This window comes from Sus scrofa, chromosome 15, assembly GCF_054392235.1.
Source record: "Sus scrofa isolate SSC_HxYL_T2T_F1_AM1 chromosome 15, Sscrofa_HxYL_maternal_Yorkshire_Landrace_v2.0, whole genome shotgun sequence".
NCBI lineage: Eukaryota > Metazoa > Chordata > Mammalia > Artiodactyla > Suidae > Sus > Sus scrofa.
Window position 1 is genome coordinate 22,009,597 of NC_139397.1, and position 18,146 is coordinate 22,027,742.

The 18,146-nt window shown below is 38.1% G+C and overlaps 1 protein-coding gene across 18 annotated transcripts in view; it reads left to right on the forward strand.

The window, feature by feature from the left end:
- Positions 1-18,146, forward strand: part of GTDC1 (glycosyltransferase like domain containing 1) — a 427,341-nt gene that overhangs the window by 356,424 nt on the left and 52,771 nt on the right. For 12 of the 18 annotated variants that reach the window (XM_084998899.1, XM_084998910.1, XM_084998902.1 and 9 more), the window contains 3 exons: positions 2,181-2,251; positions 2,958-3,049; positions 8,014-10,365. In XM_084998899.1, the coding sequence (XP_084855025.1) occupies positions 2,181-2,251; positions 2,958-3,049; positions 8,014-8,097 (247 nt within the window). In that variant the 3' untranslated portion in view covers positions 8,098-10,365. Of the gene's footprint in view, positions 1-2,180; positions 2,252-2,957; positions 3,050-8,013; positions 10,366-18,146 lie in introns of those variants that run through there. The other 6 variants (XR_002339027.2, XM_084998904.1, XM_021074853.2 and 3 more) reach the window with 2 other exon arrangements.

Genomic DNA, 18,146 nt, shown 5'->3' on the forward strand with positions numbered 1-18,146 from the left:
AGAATCAAAAGCCCAACAACTATTTGCAGATAAATTGTATGAATTGAAGTGAATAGATCTGAATATTAAGATTCATAGATTTAGCAGATGATTTGTTAATTGGAATAAAAAGGTCATTTGCTAGTCATTTTAACAATAGATCAATTGGAACCCTATTTATTATTTAACTGGTAGTGTATAAGAATTGAAATGATGAATAATTGTATTATTGTCATGAGATGATAATTTTCTTCAAAATAACAAAATATGAGAAACTTGTGAGAAGGAATTTTATAAATTTCTTTTAAAATATTGTGGCAAATTTAATATATTTTAACATATAGTCCTGATATAAATAATGTGTATGATAAGGTTTAGCATTTTAGAGGTCAAAATTATAACCAAAAGTGGTGGGGGTTTTTTTCTTGATGCATTAGAAATAGAACCGCACATCAGATAATTTACAAATAAAAGTTGACATCCAAATTTGTGAATTTTTTTCTTCCTAAATCAAATAATGCCTTTCCTCTCTCACTGTATTTTAATTAGCAGAGGTTTTTTGGAAATGGCATAGTACATGCTCATACGATGACTCAAAATGTAACTTGGCCTGCAGTTTTCTTTCGGGGAACAGAACACTCTAATTCAAATCCATTATTAAAAAGCACATAACATGTGCACTTTCCGAAATTCCTGTGACTTCACTCTTTTGATTTTATGTAATTATAAGAGAATGTTCATATGTATTTGCTTTTCGATTGGCACAGCATTTTAAAACTGTCTTCAGATAAAGTGCATGTTTTCTTTTGGTTCATAAAGAAATATCCCTGGTTTATGTGCTCAAAACTTTTGTGAATTTTTATAATGTAGTCACAGTGCAGCTTATAACTATGCTTATGAAAAGAATTTCTATGCATACTCTGTGAATGGAAAGAAAAAAATATTAGATATTAGTTTGGATTTTGAAATTAATCATTGGTAACTAGATCCTGTGCCTTTCCACTGTGTTATCTTGTAACTGCTAGCCGTTCTCAAGCAAAACTTTGAACTCGGTATTTTTCCTAACTTTGCAGCTCAAAGTAAATACTTTTCATTTAAACTAATTTCAGTTATAAAATAGGGAAAACATCACCCACTTAAAAACAGCTTAAATTGCATGTACTTTGTCACTGTAAATAAACAAGGTAAACATTGACATAACTTCAAACTATTCTTGGGTTGAAAAAAATCTGCAGTTCAAAATAAAATTCTGCCTTTGGTCAACATTTTGGATGCAATTCAAAGTTTCTCATAAAATAAACATATTTTAAAGAGTGTTTTGAATTTCACTGCATAATTCCTAGCCAACAGAAATTACAGTGGTATCTTTAAGGTTTATTATATATCAGATCAATAGCCATTACGCAGGGCTAACACAGCCATCAAGATGCGGTACCTTTCTTCGACTTAACCCTTACTACTATGACAGAAGAAAAACTTCCTATAGGTGATCCTTGGGGAAATCCTTTCACAAAATGAAACCTTCTTGTTTCTTTGTTTAATAATAAAAGTATTCTTCGGGAGTAAAATGGAAAATGAGCTGAATTTTGAGTCAAGGAAACAAAATATTCATTAAGATAATTTTCATGAGAGTTTTTCCATAAAGAGGGGAATCATTTTATATCCTGCCTAATAACAAACTCTTTTGAAGCTTTAGCTTAAAAACGAAATGCCCCATCACAACAGATTGTAACTTTTTTTCTGAGACATTTAAAAGTGCCTCGATGATTTCTACAGCTACAGTGTTAAAGTTAAGTATTTGCTATTTTATTTAAACATTTTGAAAAATGAACATTCTGGGGCTTTGCAGCATTATTAAGAAAAGCTGTCCATACTTTACCATGTTGTTACATGTGTTTATCTGCTGATTATAAAATGTGTTAAACAGTATTTTAAAAACAACAAAAAAAATGCGGAGTTGCGCTTTGATTAATTCAGTGAACAAAACATATGCTGTTGGTTCTGTTCTATGAAATTCATATATGATCAATAAAATCTTTTAAAAGAGCAACTTTGGCTTTTAGGATTGTGCTGCCGACCATGTTTTTCATCCCAGTTAACTCTGGGCTCATACTGTTAACTCAGGCAAACAAAACCACTTTCTGGCTATGATGGCAATGTCTTTTTAACATATTTTTATCCTCTCTCTAAAATTTCCTTAGGTTGGAAGCTGTGTATTGTGGTTGTTACCCACTATGTCCCAAAGATTTGGTTTATCCCGAGATATTTCCAGGTAGCTGCTTTAATGTACTTTCGTCTTTGTTGAGATTTGATACATGATTCATGCTAAATTAGAAAGTTTGGAAATAAACTTAGGCAGGAGCAATTGTTTATTTGGCAAGTCAACATGTTAGTGTTAAGGAAAATTTTATGTGTTTTAATACATTAGAGTAAGCTTATATTTACCATCTGTTCTTTTAAGATAACAAAAAAGCAAGTTTTCAAATAGCATTCTTCATTGTTAGCATACACATCCCATAATGATGGATTTTTATAAGCAGGTCAGTGTTGCTGCAATTGCTTACAGATTTTTTTTTTTTAATGATATACACAGAGAAAAATCGAGGACTGAAAGTCACACCAAATTATTTAAACAATTGACTAGTTAATAATATGCAACTGTTGTACAGGGTACATACGGCTATAGTACCAGTTCTTTGAAAAAATTCTCATCACTAAATATATCACATATGCATTGTGTTACATTAGAATAATGTATTTTAATCACCCAAAGGAGATGTCTAAACAGCACAACTACACAGTCTTATTTAGCATTAAACATCCTTGTGAGCTGAGGTAACCTTATAAAATCATGCTTAAATAATGTAAAACACGAGGCGGCACAGAGCAATATGCATTTTTAATTAGTAAAGTGACTAATATCGAGTGTGTGCTTTGAGGTTTTTGTTTCATTAAAAATGTATCTGTTTTTCCTGCAGCTGAATATCTGTATTCTACACCTGAACAGCTTTCAAAAAGGCTCCAGAATTTCTGCAAGAGACCAGATATTGTAAGAAAACATCTCTATAAGGTAGTTATTGAGAAGAGATTTATGTGGTATTAATGCCATATTGAAGTACAAAGAAAAAATCTTAAAAAAAAACATTTAATTAACATACTCATGTTTAAAGGAAACATGCTAGGGAGGGATATTAGTTGTTACACTAACAAGGATTAATTAAACTGGATGCCAGTTGTATTAACCTAGGTCTTATGAAATACGTGCACTTAATGCATGGTACATGCTTTTTTTTTTTTAATTTACTGTTTTCTAAGATGACTGTCCTTTACATTTAGCCCCAAGAGGCTTATAAAAATGAACCTGGATTAATGTAACTCATTAGTTTAAAAGGAAGTAAAGGAAAGATTCTACAATTATACTAATGAGGACGAGCCTTTCTTCCCATCATAATGAAATCTGCAGTCCTCAAAAATTCAGGTGAATGACATTCATGAAGTTTGGTGTCCATTTTTTAACTCCTTTAAAGGTGATTTTCAGGAATCAAATGTTTCCCTTGTCCAGTTTAATAAAATTACATAAAAACCTTCAGTTTGTTTAGAATCAGACTGTCAGTCTCCTCGCTGAATGGCAAAGGCAAGAGGAAAATAGTTTAATCATTCAGTTCCCTCATTCATTATCTTTCTTCCCCTTGTTTGAATTAAGAATTTTACATTGTTGAAATAACAACACAAAGAGACCCTACTAAAAGTCTAAGTAATTGAACTGGGATAAATCTGCTTTATGAGTTTTGAAGGTGGCTCTAGGCCATGAGTAATATACCTTTTTATATTCTTTGAATGTAGCATCTTCATTTTACATAAATCCAGTATAGTTTACAATCTAGCAGTTTTATAATCCAGCATATTTTAATTTTCCTATGTTAATATATAACCTTCCTACATGAAATACAGTTCGCTGCCTCTTTCCCTCCTTCCCCTTTTCATAGCCTAAAATACATATTTACATAGTGATACATCAAAACATGACTTTGTTTCTGCAGGAAACAGTTAAACTTCAAGAAAAAGGGAGAGAACCAAAAATGCAATTTAACACCCAATTTCAAGCTCATTATCTTTCATTGTCTATTAACTTGGCAATGGTTCAGAAGGTAGCTCATAATAGTTTAAAATGCTGACTGAACAGTTCCGGGCTTCAGTATTACTCCTTCAGTCAATAAGATTGTATCGTATACATGGGAAGCTTCAAAGAGAAAACAGTCTTCCAAGGTTTACATCCAGATTTCCCAATTTTGAAAGTTGAGCCATGGTCTTGTTTGTGTAAAATATTAATTTAGCGGTTTCCCATGTGCGAGACTATCAAAATGTGCAGATTATGAAATTCAGGAAGTAGAATAATATGTATTAATACAAATAGATTCATTTTCTATATATGGCACAAAACTATTTTCAGTGAGTTTACCACTGAATTATTTTTTTTCCCCTTTCTGGTGAATTTGGGGGCAAGTATTTTTTTGTCAGTTTTATTGAAATATACTTGACATACAGCACTGTACAAATTTAAGGTGTGCAGACATTGTGTTGTGAAACGATTGCCACCACAAGTTTTAGTTTTCATCTCTCATCTCATATAGGGGAAAAGTGTTTTCACCTTGTGACAAGAACAGTGAAGCATTTATCATTATATTTCCACCATCACAATTTATCAATTTTTAATTTTGCTTCCATGGAGGCCTTATTACCCCTGATATTTTGCATCTGCAAGTTTTTAACCATTTCAAAAGTTACTGCAACAGGTTGCCTTTAGTTACAATAAAAACCAGACCTCCAATTGAAATCCTTTAATATGGCTATTGCCATAACATAGCTATAATTATTTATTTTACCAACAACTTCTGGAAAAACTGTGAAAGAATGTCAGCTTACTGGTATGCTGCTAATATACCAAATTATTCCTCCTATAGCTTAAAAGATAACCTATACCTTAAATGTTTTCTCATGTTACTATAATTATATATTTTTTTTAATCCACGCATCCTAAACTGGTTCAGCTCAAAGTTTTATGAATTAGTATTTCATGCATACTTGTTTATAAGAATTTATGTATATATATATAATTCATTTTTATGTATTTTTAGCCTTGACGGTTTTTCTTATAAATTTATTATACACTTATATTATGTCCACGTTCAAAAATCTTGATGACATTGTGTCCAAAAGCTAATATCAAAAATTCATAAGTTAGTCTAAGATTTAGAAGGTATCAAGAGCTTTATGATATAATTGTCAAGAGAAACTGGAAAAATTACAGAAGGACCACAGATTTAGTTGAGTCGTTGTAATAGGATTTAGAGCCAAAACAGAAAAAGAATGCCTGTTATAATTTTATAATTAAGAGAAAGTTACACTATCTTTTTTACCTTCTGTTTTATAAATATACACATTGCAGATAATATTTGCCCTCACTAAATACCGGAGGGTTATTTCCCCCAAGGTAGCTTTTTACCTACTTTTCTTATGCAATGGAAGAGATTTTTGGGGTATACTATAGAGTGTTGAGTATGGGGTTTTTTTTTTTTTTTTTTTTTTAGATTTACTTCATTGGACAGTGCTGTTTTGCTTTCAAAAACATATGCTTCTAAGATCTAAAAGGATAGAATGTCACTGAATTCTTTAATTTGCTCCTTTTACATTTTTATACCTTACTTTTTTTGTTGTTGTTAAAAGTTTACATTTTAAAAATCTTCTCAACTGCTTATCATGTAGAGTTCACTTTAGGATAGGATTTTTCATATGGATTCACACTTAGAAATTTAATGACTAGAATAAGGCTACTAACACTTGGCTTTCTTCTCACATGAGACATTATACTTTCAATATGAGTGAGAGTTTGGGGGCTATAACTTGAAGCAGGATTTGAAACAGAATGCTAGTAACTGAAAAGCAGAAACAGAATTTGATACTTTTTTTTTCTTAAAGTGACTCTACTACAGAACTCTGTGCCCATAGCTTCTCACCTGAAATGGTTTCAAACTTGAAATGTTTAAATTCTTTACGTGTTTCTTAAGATAGCTGGAGAAACGCATGCAGACATTGTCTCCTGATTAATTTAAAAACCTAAAACCATGTTCTCAATTTTAAAAATCTAAAATCATTTTTTAAAAAGTTTGCAAGTAGAAGCAGTCATTGACTGCAGCCTTATGTACTTGCAGGACATGTTCTTTGCTAAGTAGCTTAGACACGTCGGCCACCCACTTGCCACATAGATAAAGTAGGTTTCACTTCATCTACAGTAGGGAGCTCTTTTAGGACTCTTAAACCTAACTTGAACACAAGATTCTAGAAGTACTTGTAATCAGCCAAGGATTAGCTTCTCACACTAACGTAATTTTTCTTTTTACAACACAAATAGGTCTAATACTGGACAGTTATATTTTTTCGGTCATTTTGACTATGAGAATTTAATGACCAAAAATTCCCAGCAATTATTTGAGATGGATACTTTATGCTTTTAGAGAACCTTTTTTGATCATTATATTTTAAAATGCTTTAGAAGAAAATTTTATGGACATTCCCTTGTTACCAGTTTTGAAAACAGCATAAGAGTACAAATGGGGCCATGGTATAAAATACATACCGCCCAGACTAACAGACTAGATTTTCATTCCCACCCTATTTTTCATTTACTTTTATTTACAAATTGAGTGATAGTCTGTGTGAAAGAGAGAGAGAGAGAGAGAGAGAGAGAGAGATATGCCATCCTTCCTTTGCTTTATGAGGGTAAACTGTAGTTTCTTAAGCTTTTTCAGATGATAGCTGATCTTTATCTTGCTCTCCTCTTCAAGTTCTTCAACATTCCAGAAATCTTTCTAACCTGCTGTTATTTGGAGAAGATAATTTTCAGATTTCTGCCTAAAAGTGATTCCAAACAATGATTAAGCTTACAATTCAGACTTAGTGCCCAGAAAAGCCATTTGTGGTTGTCTTAATTATATCAGGCTTTATCTCCCCAAACCACAGCCAAGCCACTTCAAGTTTCCTTCAAGTGACTGGTCACTTTATAGTGCCCTTTTAATTTGAGTTTATGCTCTAGATGTGAATGAGGTAGTACTCACTAGTATTAACACGCCTCCAAAGTCATTACTTTTTCCTTGAAAATGAAAAGCTTGTGACGTTTTTAGACCTTCAAAAATTGCTCAGCTGTACTAGCACAATTTAAGGCAAATTCTCTGTCTCAGTCTCTCTCCCACTACCCGCCCCCCGACTCTTCCCTCTCTCTTTCTTCACTTCTTTCCTAGATTTTGTTTGGCTTGGTTTTCCTTTGATTTGTCTAAGTAAAATAAAAGAAAAAAAAAAAATCTTTAGCACAGTGGATATACTTGGGGTGGTTAAGATCAGTCAGAGGTTTTGGCTGCTTCTCCTTCTCTGCTACTCATTTGTAGCCTGGCTCTAGGTGAACTTCTTGGCCTCTATATGATTCATCTGTAAACTTGGAAGAATACTTTTTTTCTTAATTCTTAATAGCATTTTCCCCCTGAGGTCCTGCTATAATGAAATAATGAATATAAACCCGTTTGTAAACTTGAAGTGCTTTATAAATTCCACGTAATAGTAATGGCATTTCTCTTGTGCCTTCACCACTTAAAAGTAAAATTCACATTTGCAAAGACATGTATTAAGAGTGTTGTGTATCTTATGTTTATAAAAGTTAAAAGTTGGATGATAAACTTCTAATAGCTGTCATCCATAACATAAACCAGGAAATATGTGTGCAATAGAATGTACCCATTTACAAAAAAGAAAAGTGGGGGGGAGGGGGAGCTTTCCTCCATGGTTGAAAATACATTTGCACTTTAGACCAATCAGAAACTGGGATTTCCTGAGGTGATGAAACTCGAGAACCATTTACTTGGTGGCTTTTTGAAATCTAATTGACATAAGTTATGCAAATTTGCAGTATGAATTTTCAGCATGCTTTAGCCTTTCTGGTCCTTAATGCTTCCTCATTGCTTTCTCTTCTCTCCCTCCCCCTTACAGGGTGAAATGGCTCCTTTTTCTTGGGCAGCCCTACATGGTAAATTCAGGTCTCTGCTCACAACAGAACCTAGGGAAGATTTGTGACAGATGGGGCTAAGTCACAAACTTGCAGCCTAAGGCAGAATCTGTAGAACTTTCCAGAGTGTGCCCATATTTACCTGATCAGAGAGAAAAGAAAATCTGCAGAGGAAGCTGAGCCTGGCTGCTTGTCATAGCTGACACAGAGCCATCTGCCACAAACCTGTGGCGGCTTCAGATCTCCAATCCCTGCCACCACCCCAACTCAAATTAAATACAGATTCCTAGAGACGTTATGATGGTTACACATGTCCTCGGCATCGCATGGAGGAGACTGTTCAAAAAAAATATGTGGCCTGTTGTATAACCGCACTCATGTATCCCATATGTGGTGCCACATTGAATTTCCGGTTGAATCCGTTTTTATCCTTTGTACTGGATGACATGGTGCCTGAATTCTTTCTTTTTGCCGACACGATGGCAGCCAAACTGCAGCTTCAAACGCTTTCACTTGGCTGGGTTTCTACCTAGGTTGCCAGGTTATCAATGGAGCCTTCTTGTGTCCTCAAAGGGCCACAGGGGCGGAAAGGAGGATCAGAATGCCACCGACTAATTGGGCAGCCATCTCCGAATTGTTTGTGGGCAAAGGGCTGCTTTAGCACTTTTCTTTTAGCAAATTAATGACTCCCTGGCACAGGGGTTTTTAAGTGAAGGTAATAAGGGGTCTGGCAGGTATTCCCATGATTCACAGAGTTACATTTGCATTTAATTTATCTTAAAGAAAGTTGTAAGATAAACAGCTGTAATTCAGACAAACATGGGAAATACACTAAGTGGGCCATCTTGCTCATAAAATGAACACTGAGATACTTGTTTTCATTTTTTTCCAGGGATAAAAATAGACAAATCAAAATAATTCTAACAAAACCAGTAATCTTGATATAAATATCCATCAAAAATATTTGCATCCAGCTACAAATACAATCTTTTCAAGATAAATCACTTATGATTCCAATAGTAAAGCTGCTGTATTTGTTGATGTAAAGATGTTTTGATCGGCTAGATTGTAAAATAAATTTTTAATAAAGTGCCCACTGCAATTTTTAATTAACATATCTCATTTCCGTGTAAGTGTATACATCATCTATCTGTATGTTTCTCTCTGAACACTTTGCTTGTGTCGGAGACAACGAACACAATTGTTTCTTTTCCGGATGAACAAGGATCTGTTTTGCAAATGTTTGTAAGATATTATGACATTTCCAAGATTTTCTTTGCATTCTGGAAAGCAGGAGGTAAACATTTGTAGTCATTAAGGTAAAGTCTGTTGATAAACCATCTTCTGTTTACTGACAGGTAAATTGTAACTTTCCTAGCTTTTGAAATGAATAACTTCTATAAGCTGCAGAGTGAGGAGCAGCCAGGGAGAGGAGGGAAGACAAGGGCCAAGCTTGGCTCTCTGGCTTCTAGAAGGATTAAGTAGTCTAGCAGGCATCCAAGATAGAGCGGGCACTGGTTCCAAAGTCTAGTAGAAGCCATTTGACAGGTAGCAAAAGTGTAAGCAGGAACTAGATCAAGGTCAGGGGGCCAGATAGAACCCTCCAGAGAAAAGCAATCTTGCAGATCAGAAAAAGCAGGAGTTCAGTGCCCATGAAGCTAGGGAATTTAAAAGCAAGACAAGTAAGAAGCAGAAACAGCAAGCTCTGTCTTTACACAGAGTCCTCTCCAGAACCAGTGTGAGAGACATATGTATCATGGAAATGACAGCAGAGGCTTGGAGTCCTTGCCTTCTGAGAAGTCACTGAACAAATTACCCCCTGACCCATAAAACAAAAGGCTCAAGAATTATTCGAGAAGTCCTTCTGGTCTGAGAATCTATCAGGTGTGCTCCTTTTGAGTGCAAAAGTTAAGATGTAAATATGCCTAGGAGGTTCTTAGCCTCCTCCTGAGCAGGTTTTATCCTCAAAAATGAGATGCTTCTCTCAGAAGGGTGCCGGGTCATAGCTCACGTCTCTCAAAATAATAATATATTCTCACCACCAAGAAACGTGCTTAGTTTACTGTGCTTTACTCTCCTGAAAATGAGCTTACATTTTAAAGTAAACAAGATACTATATGCACAGCTATCCATATATGTTTTCTCACTAATTGGTGGGAAAACAGCATTAATTACCATTCAGATAGTACATCCAAAACATTTAAATATATTCTTGATTTTGGCAAATACTATATTGCAAGTTACCTGTATATGACGATTTTTTTTTTCTGTATTCATAAGTTCTTGTCTTTAGCTGTGATCAGCATTCCTTCAAGAATAAAAGTTTCAAGTTGTCACTTCCTTCTTTTTTTTCTTTTTTGGCCAAGCCTGTGAAGTTTCCAGGCTAGGGGTCGAATTGGAGCTACAGTTCCCGGCCTATACCACAGCCACTTGGGATCCAAGCTGCCTTTGTGACCTACACCACAGCTCTCAGCAAAGCCAGATCCTTAACCCACTGAGCGGGGCCAGGGATGGAACCCACATGCTCATGGAGCCACAGCGGAAACTCCTAAAGTTGTCACTTCTTCAGACTATGCTGTTACATTTGGTATTAATGCAAATAAGCAATAAAAACTTGTAAATGTGTACTACCATTTGAAAAGGTAACTGTAACAGTGTGTGTATGTGCCTATGGGCTTTTCAACAGCCATGATATGGTGGGATGAAGTGTTATTAAAGAAGTTAACCCATATTTTGTTGAAGCCAGAAGATAATTGACAATACAAGTAGACTCTTTAATTCCCCTTCCCCTTACTTTCACTAAAGAGATCAAACACTCTCATTATAATAATAATAATAATATTATTATTATTATTTTGTCTTTTTAGGTCCACACCTGTGACATGTGGAAGTTCCCAGGCTAGGGGTCAGATCAGAGCTACAGCTGCCGGACTACGCCACAGCCACAGCCACAGCAACGCAGGATGCAAGCCCCTTCTGCGACCCACACCACAGCTCATGGCAACGCCAGATCCTTAACCCACTAATCTAGGTCAGGGATCAAAGCCCTGTCCGCATGGATACCAGTCAGGTTTGTTACCAGTGAGCCAAGACGGGAACTCCACTTTCATTATTTCTTATTTCGAGTATAATGGTTGAAAATTTTTGTTCTCTTTTGAAAAACATTCAATTATGTTCTTTTATTCTTTTGAAATTAATTATTAAACCTTTCTAAATCTTAAATGTCTTTACAAGTTTGCCCATTATCAGCCTTGATAACAGTGTTCTGAATGCTTGTTCTGAATTTACCTAGTCTGTGTTTCTGGCTAGGTGTTTCTATAATAAATATCAGAGCACCTAGTTCTTAACCTACTCATTTATACCATGTTAATCAGGAATAGGTCAAAAGACCTTTCTCCAAATGCTCCCGGCTTAACAAGCATCCTTCCAATATGGTTAAGTTTAAATGCCCCAATCTAGCTCTCAGTTCCTCAGACATGCAACAAAAAGATGGCAGCAGAATGGGATAGTCAGTGGAAACTCACAAAAGAGGGCTACGCAAATTCATTTCAACACCTTGAAATGCATCTGGAAGCAAAGATTTCATTTTATGTTGAGGGTGTTAATTATATTTGATATTTTTAAAAGTAAAATCTGTTTTTGAGAAAGCATCTGCTACCCAGAAATATTATGAGCCACAAAAAAAATTTTCATTTAAGTCTCAAGATACTTTCTGTGGGTGACATAATCAGTTTTCAAATGATAGCCTGTGCTATTGTTTAATGTTGACATATTCTATGAGTTTTATTCTTCCGTTGACTGTTGGCAGGTATCATCACCCTAAGTGCCTTTCTGTTTCAATGGAAAATTGGAGAGCATATTTCATTCTAAAATTTGAATTGAGATTCAGGATAACTAATGCTTCTATAATGTACCCTCCCTTCAAAGTTATTCATTAAAATGTAACCGGGAAAGTTTCAAAACATAAAAGTAATTCTACATGATGTTCAAAGATATGTACATATATGATTAAAGTAAAACAAAACCTTGGGAGTTAATGCCAAATTTACAATAATCGTTAAGTCAGAAGAGTGATGGTGGAAAAATAGACTTGTGACTGGGAGAGGCACATTCACCATATGATTAATGGTCTATTTCTTAAACTGGGTCATTGCACACAAAGGTTAAATTCTGCTCTCTATGGATTTGTACATATCTTAAGTTTTATTTTTGGATATACGTTTTGACAAGAGCTATAGATACTTTGGTTACCATGTATAATATAGGAGCTATACCACTTTGCTACCATGCCATCCTTAATATTTCTCCACTCGACTCTTAGAGTCCCAAAACCCTAACTGCCAGTCTTGCATGAGAAAACTTCCCTCTGCTTACCAGGAGCCAAGGACTTAACCTTGACCCCGGAACATACCATGCAATGAAGAAAATCGAACTTGACTGTCCATGGATTCCTTTTTCTTGGGATTGCCTATCACCATTTCTAACTAATACCTGTGGCATTATAAGATGGAAAACTATAGCTCTATAAACTCCTTTCTGAAAAGTAAAAAGGAGGATAAAGTAAGTTGTTACATGAACAAGTCTTTTTATCTTGAAAAATGCAAAGCTTTGTGGTAGGGCACAGAGCTGTCTGAGCTGCTAACCGCTCTGCCCACTTCCTCTCCTGTTACCTGTCCCCTTTCCTCTTTAAGACCAAGACTTTCATTGCCATCACCCCACGAAAAGGAGCCCTCCCAGGACCTCTAGGATGCTCTGGTTGCATGTGAGTTACATACAACTTCAGGGATCAAGATCCCCACTCATCTTGCAGCCCATTTTCCTAAAATGGAATTGGGGGTCAGTACCTTTGGAGGTCCTTCCATCACCTGTCACTACCTGAGTGGATTCCTTATTCTCTCCCATATCTCTGGTAATGACTTTCGATCCTGAGATAGATTCACCCTTGTTCCTATAAACTGATATAAAAAAAATGCTGTTTCTTAGGAGATAATCTACAATGCTTACTGTACTATCAGTTATTGCATTTAAATAGCAGACCTATGGTGGAGTGATAGAAGATGTGATTTCTACTAGGAATCCTTGTGTAATACCCTTCTCTAGGAATTTGAGGTCCTTTATGTTTGAAAATGTAGCATCTCTATCATCATTTCACAAGTGAGAAAATTAAGGCATTGTATTAATGGCTTATTTAGGAGCCAGACTACCTCATAGAAACAGAAAGAAATTTTGTCTAAGTCTTCCCCTGCATGGGATGGTGTCATTGTCACTTATGTGTCTTTCAGGAAGTACCAAGTTCAGTGTTCATAACTCACTGGTTCCCTCCTCTTCCTTCCCTCACCAGGCAAAACAGTGCAATGAGCGGCAGGGGTGGCCCACATGGTTGGTTTTAAAAGGGGAATGAGAGCCTCTGTGGTGTTGCCGATACTTTAAGTATTCTTATGACCATTATCATACCTGTAGGGAGGTTTTCAGTCTCTACATCCATCCCAGGCCCCTGGCACTTCCTCTGGTCTTACACTCCACTGGGCTTATACATCATGTAACTTTCTTGGCTCTCATGGTAAGCATTTATTTTTGTAACCTCCCTATTTGCAATGTGGGGAAACTGAGGCTGAGGGAAGGCTGAGTTGCTTTGGCTCCCATGGTGGTAGAGGCAGGTCTAGGACTCAGCCTCTTTAAGGAAGTGGTCAGTTCACCTGGTTCAGACCATCCTTTCAAGAAGGGGAAGGGGACTCTGTCTGTCCATCCTTTCCCCCTTTCCTTCTCCTCCTGTTTCTTTTATGATCAGAAACAACACGGATGAGGAAGTTGCTAGTACCTGACTGTAGATTTATTTCCTGTTCCTCCTGGCCTGGCCACACTTGTATTCTAAGTAACCATGAGGAGAGGAATGCAAAAGACTTGATTCCTGGTCCTAAGATCTCAAGCTTTGTGGTACCTGTGATGTTTCTGAACAGGTGAGTCTTCTCTCTTGCTTTTCACGTCACACAAGGAGAAGTTGCCTATCCTCAGAGATGGAAGGCTGGCCCTTTATCCACAAGGCTGCCCCCATGATGCTGCCTGGTGCAAAGGGCCAAGGGCAGAGGGAGCAGGTGGCATCAGCAGCAGAAGCACCTTTAATTGTGCCACATAGGGCCAGATTCCTCTCATCCCAGATAGATAACCCAGAAATTACATCCTGAAACTTAGTTCCCGAGAAAGAAAATGAAGGGGAGGGATAACTTTAAAAGAAGATACTTCTAATATGGTATTAGACTGTAATTCATAGGGAAATTTATGCCTGAGATATGAATTTCTGAAAATAGGGGTTTTTTTAAAAAAGAGAAACACTGACACATCCTTAATTATAGAGTAATAAATACCAGTGGTATATTATCTCCTGATATTTCCTTACACGGATATCAAAGCATGCAGCTGTTTTTGAAAACTGATAATCAAGTACAATATAAGTATATTACATCGTGAGCTCACAGCACACCCTTCAACTAAGCAGCTTTGTGGAGCACTTAACAGTGAGAAGCAGAGCTGCTTATAGTAGAAACCTAACTGAACAAATTAGCCTTGAATTGTAACTTAAGAATCATAGTCAAACCAAAATGCCTGTCCTTGCCAGGAAAGGCATTCCAAAGGCAAAGAGCACGCCAAGTAAAAAGCCTTTGCTTCAGGATTATGGAGGCGGTTCTCAAAAGCCAGCGTAACTTAATGATCAATCAGAAAAATATAGAGCAGTAACTTCACAACCGAAGGATACATAAAAATTGTACAAAGCATTAATAGAGGGATGGGGAGGGAATGGGATTTTAACAGAAAGCGTCAAGGTCTTAGAAAGCTCTAGTTATTGCTTTCTTTCCAGGCAGCAAAAAGAAAGAAAGAGAGACAAACATGGTCAAAGAAAAGTACATGGACAAATGTGGGGGGTAGGAAAGGAAATGAAGGTTAAACAAGGCCAATATGATTCAGAATGAAAGGGAGGGAGGCGAGTGTAAGGAGCCAGCTGCGATTACTAAATGTTACATTAAGAAGAGCTGAACTTGAGAAGGGGAGGTCTGGGTATTTTACTAAGTGGATTAATGTTCTCTTCCTGGGGTGTCTGAAGTTGCAGATTTTAATTTATTTCATACAGGATTTTATTGTGAAATTCTTAATGGGGTGGGGGATAAATAGACAATTATAAACAGTAAAAAAGGGACATATAATGCTTTTTATAGATTTAATTATAATAAACACAGTTTGCAACTATGGACACAGGTAAGTGGTCCAAAAAATAGTCCTTAGTAATAGAACTTCAATGAAATTTAGAGGAAGTTTAAAAGACCAAAAAAAAAAAAAAAAAAATTTAACAACCGCATAGATGTGTGAAGCCAAGGATTTGGAGTGACTTAGGGGCTAGTTTTATTGCCGCTCTCCTTTCTCCACCCATTTAAAAAAATAAATCATAACTCTGGCATTTAGAAACCCAGTCATGAACATCATTTATTCGTATAAACTCAACCCTGTGCTGTTCTTTGGTGGGTGGTAAAAACATGAACTGGCCTAAAACAAGGACAGCAGGATGATCCTCTCAAACACTGGAATGCTGTAAGAAAAGAAAAACTCCTATTTTCTCTTTCACCTTATTTGTGTTAGTGAAGGGGTAAGTCAAAAAGTGGAGTGGGTGTGGCTAAATCAATGCTTCCAGGAAGATTTTAAAGGTTTTCCTAAATAGGTATCAGAAGAAGGGTGGGCTGGGCACCTAGTGTGATTCACATCAATTTATTAATCTCACCTACCACCACTTTTGGAGAAGGTGGCAAATTAAGGAAGGCTCTGTACCTTCTACAATGGAAGAGACTAGAGCAGAAATTTAATTGTGTTCCCTGAGTGTTAATGCTGCTGTCATCTGGCTGGCAACCAGTCCACAAACTTATTGGTTCAGGCATTTGTCTGGCCAATAACTAAGAATCATTTAAGTTGAAAATATGGACCAGGAGGTATTTCAGAATTACTGATATGCAGCTATTAATCTTGAAGGCAAATAGCAGTATTTGGTGGTGTGGGCAAATCACTTAACTGGAACCACATGAAAAAGAATTTCAGTTTTTTGTTTTGTTTTGTTTTAATGCTTTGAGGAAGATTGCACCAGAGGAAAATAACTGCAAATAAAAAATGGAAAAATAGCTACAAAAAGGAAGGTTGGTAAAATGACTAAGCAAAGCAGTAGGTTCTGTTGCCTCCAACCTGCTGCATCAATTGTATCAGTAAACAGATTAAGAAATCCCACATTCCTCTGTTTCTCAAACTGACCCAGCAACGAGAGGAAGAAAATACAGAAAAGTGAGTGCAATGCCTGGTGGCTCAGGGTGACCCTCAAAGGTCATCGCTCTAATTTCAGTGTTAGAAATTGAGGGCACAGAACTAGGGGTTGGTATTGGTCACAGAGTGAGCTTTGGCTTCTGAACAATTCTCTACCCTCGGTGAAGAATTTAAGACGTCATGGAGTTGAACTGGTGTATTAAATCCCAGGCACACGGTAGAGATTGTTTTGTGATCATAATGAATTAAGAGTAAAGGCATCAATGCATATATCTCTCCTTTTTCCTCTAGAGCCCAGAGGCATAGGGTACCTGGTGGTCTCTGGTGCTGGCAGCTATGTTCCCTGGTTTTCAATCGGCTCGGCTTTTCTCCTAGATTTTTGTAATAGCAGGCCGGGCGGGGGAAAAAGTAATCTACAAAATTGCAAATTGCAAAACAAAATATGCAAGTGCGTGTGTACGTGCGCACGCGCGCCCTATAGTATTTCACTGAAGATAATGAATTGCTACACTTTAAGCACTAAATATTAAAACTTAAAAATGTGTAAGTAATGAGGTTTTAGGAAGCAAAATGTACTCGGAGTATATATAGCACTTTTTTTTTTTTTTTTCCAAGTGGTTCCCCAGACCTCTGGGCGCGTCAGCAAACTGTCCTCCTACACGAGGAGCTAGCAGCTGCGATTTGGCCCCAGGCACCACCTACCCAAAGTCACTACCTAATGTATTTTACATTCGCACCGATGATAAAGAGGGAGAGGTGGGTTTAAAAAAAAAAAAAAAAAAAAAAAGAGAAGGTACCTTCCCCTCACCCCCAACATTCTGTGCTCCCTTTTGTCCCTGCCATCAGCTGACACGTGGAAAATGTGGTGTACGGTTTTGCTTGCCTTTAATCTGTAATTAAGGATTCCTCGTTCGGGGCTGGCTACCTCTTTGGTCGTTCCCTCCCTGCCTCTCGGGTCTTCCGCCCTTGGTCGGGTCTGGCCCCGAGCCGCAAGCTGGGGACTCCGGTGGCCCGGCTGGGCCGCAGGGAGGGGTCGGTAGCGAGGTGCTCGGGCCCGGACGGAAGGAGCGCTCGCCTACCCGAAAGCGCGCGCCCGGGAACCCGACCCACTCGCCCCGAGCCTCCGACGAGCCTGCGCCCAGCGTCGGGTTAGAGGTGCCGGAGCCTGCGAGAGCCGGAGAGTCTGAGAGCGGTTCCGGGGCTTGCGAGCGCTCACCGCGCGTCTTCTCCCCGGGGCCGATGTGCCCCAGCTCCCGTCCGCGGCGGCGCTAGCCCTCGATGCCCTGCTCGGTCCCGTCCAAAGCGCCTGGAGGTAGTTCTACACCTCTTCCGGCGCAAAAAAAAGGGACGGAGGGGGGACGTCGAGGTCACAAAGTCGAGACCTAACCACTTCTGCGGCGCTGAGCTGGAGGAACCACGAGGCCGCAGGGCGCGTCCCAGGCGGCAGGGCCAAGACAGCTCCGCGCCACCGCCGCGCTCCCGCTCACACTCGCGCGGACTCCCGGGCAGAGCCTCGCCTGCACGCGCACGCCAGCGCGCGCACAGCCCGACACGCGCACACTGTCACGCACCCTCACGGACACGCACCCCCGCACGCGCGCACAGACATTCACATGCTGACACACGCACACGTGGCGGGAGGCCCAGTGCTTCCCCGGCTCCTTGGTGCCAGGCTTAACTGGTCCCCCTCCGCACCTCCGAGAAGGCGGCGCTGCCCCGGCGGGCAGAATTCTTCTCTATTCTTCTTAAGTGTTTTATTGAACTTGGTTTTGAGTCCGACAGGCTCAGTGCTCCGTGAGAGAATCCAATGAAGATGCACTAAGCA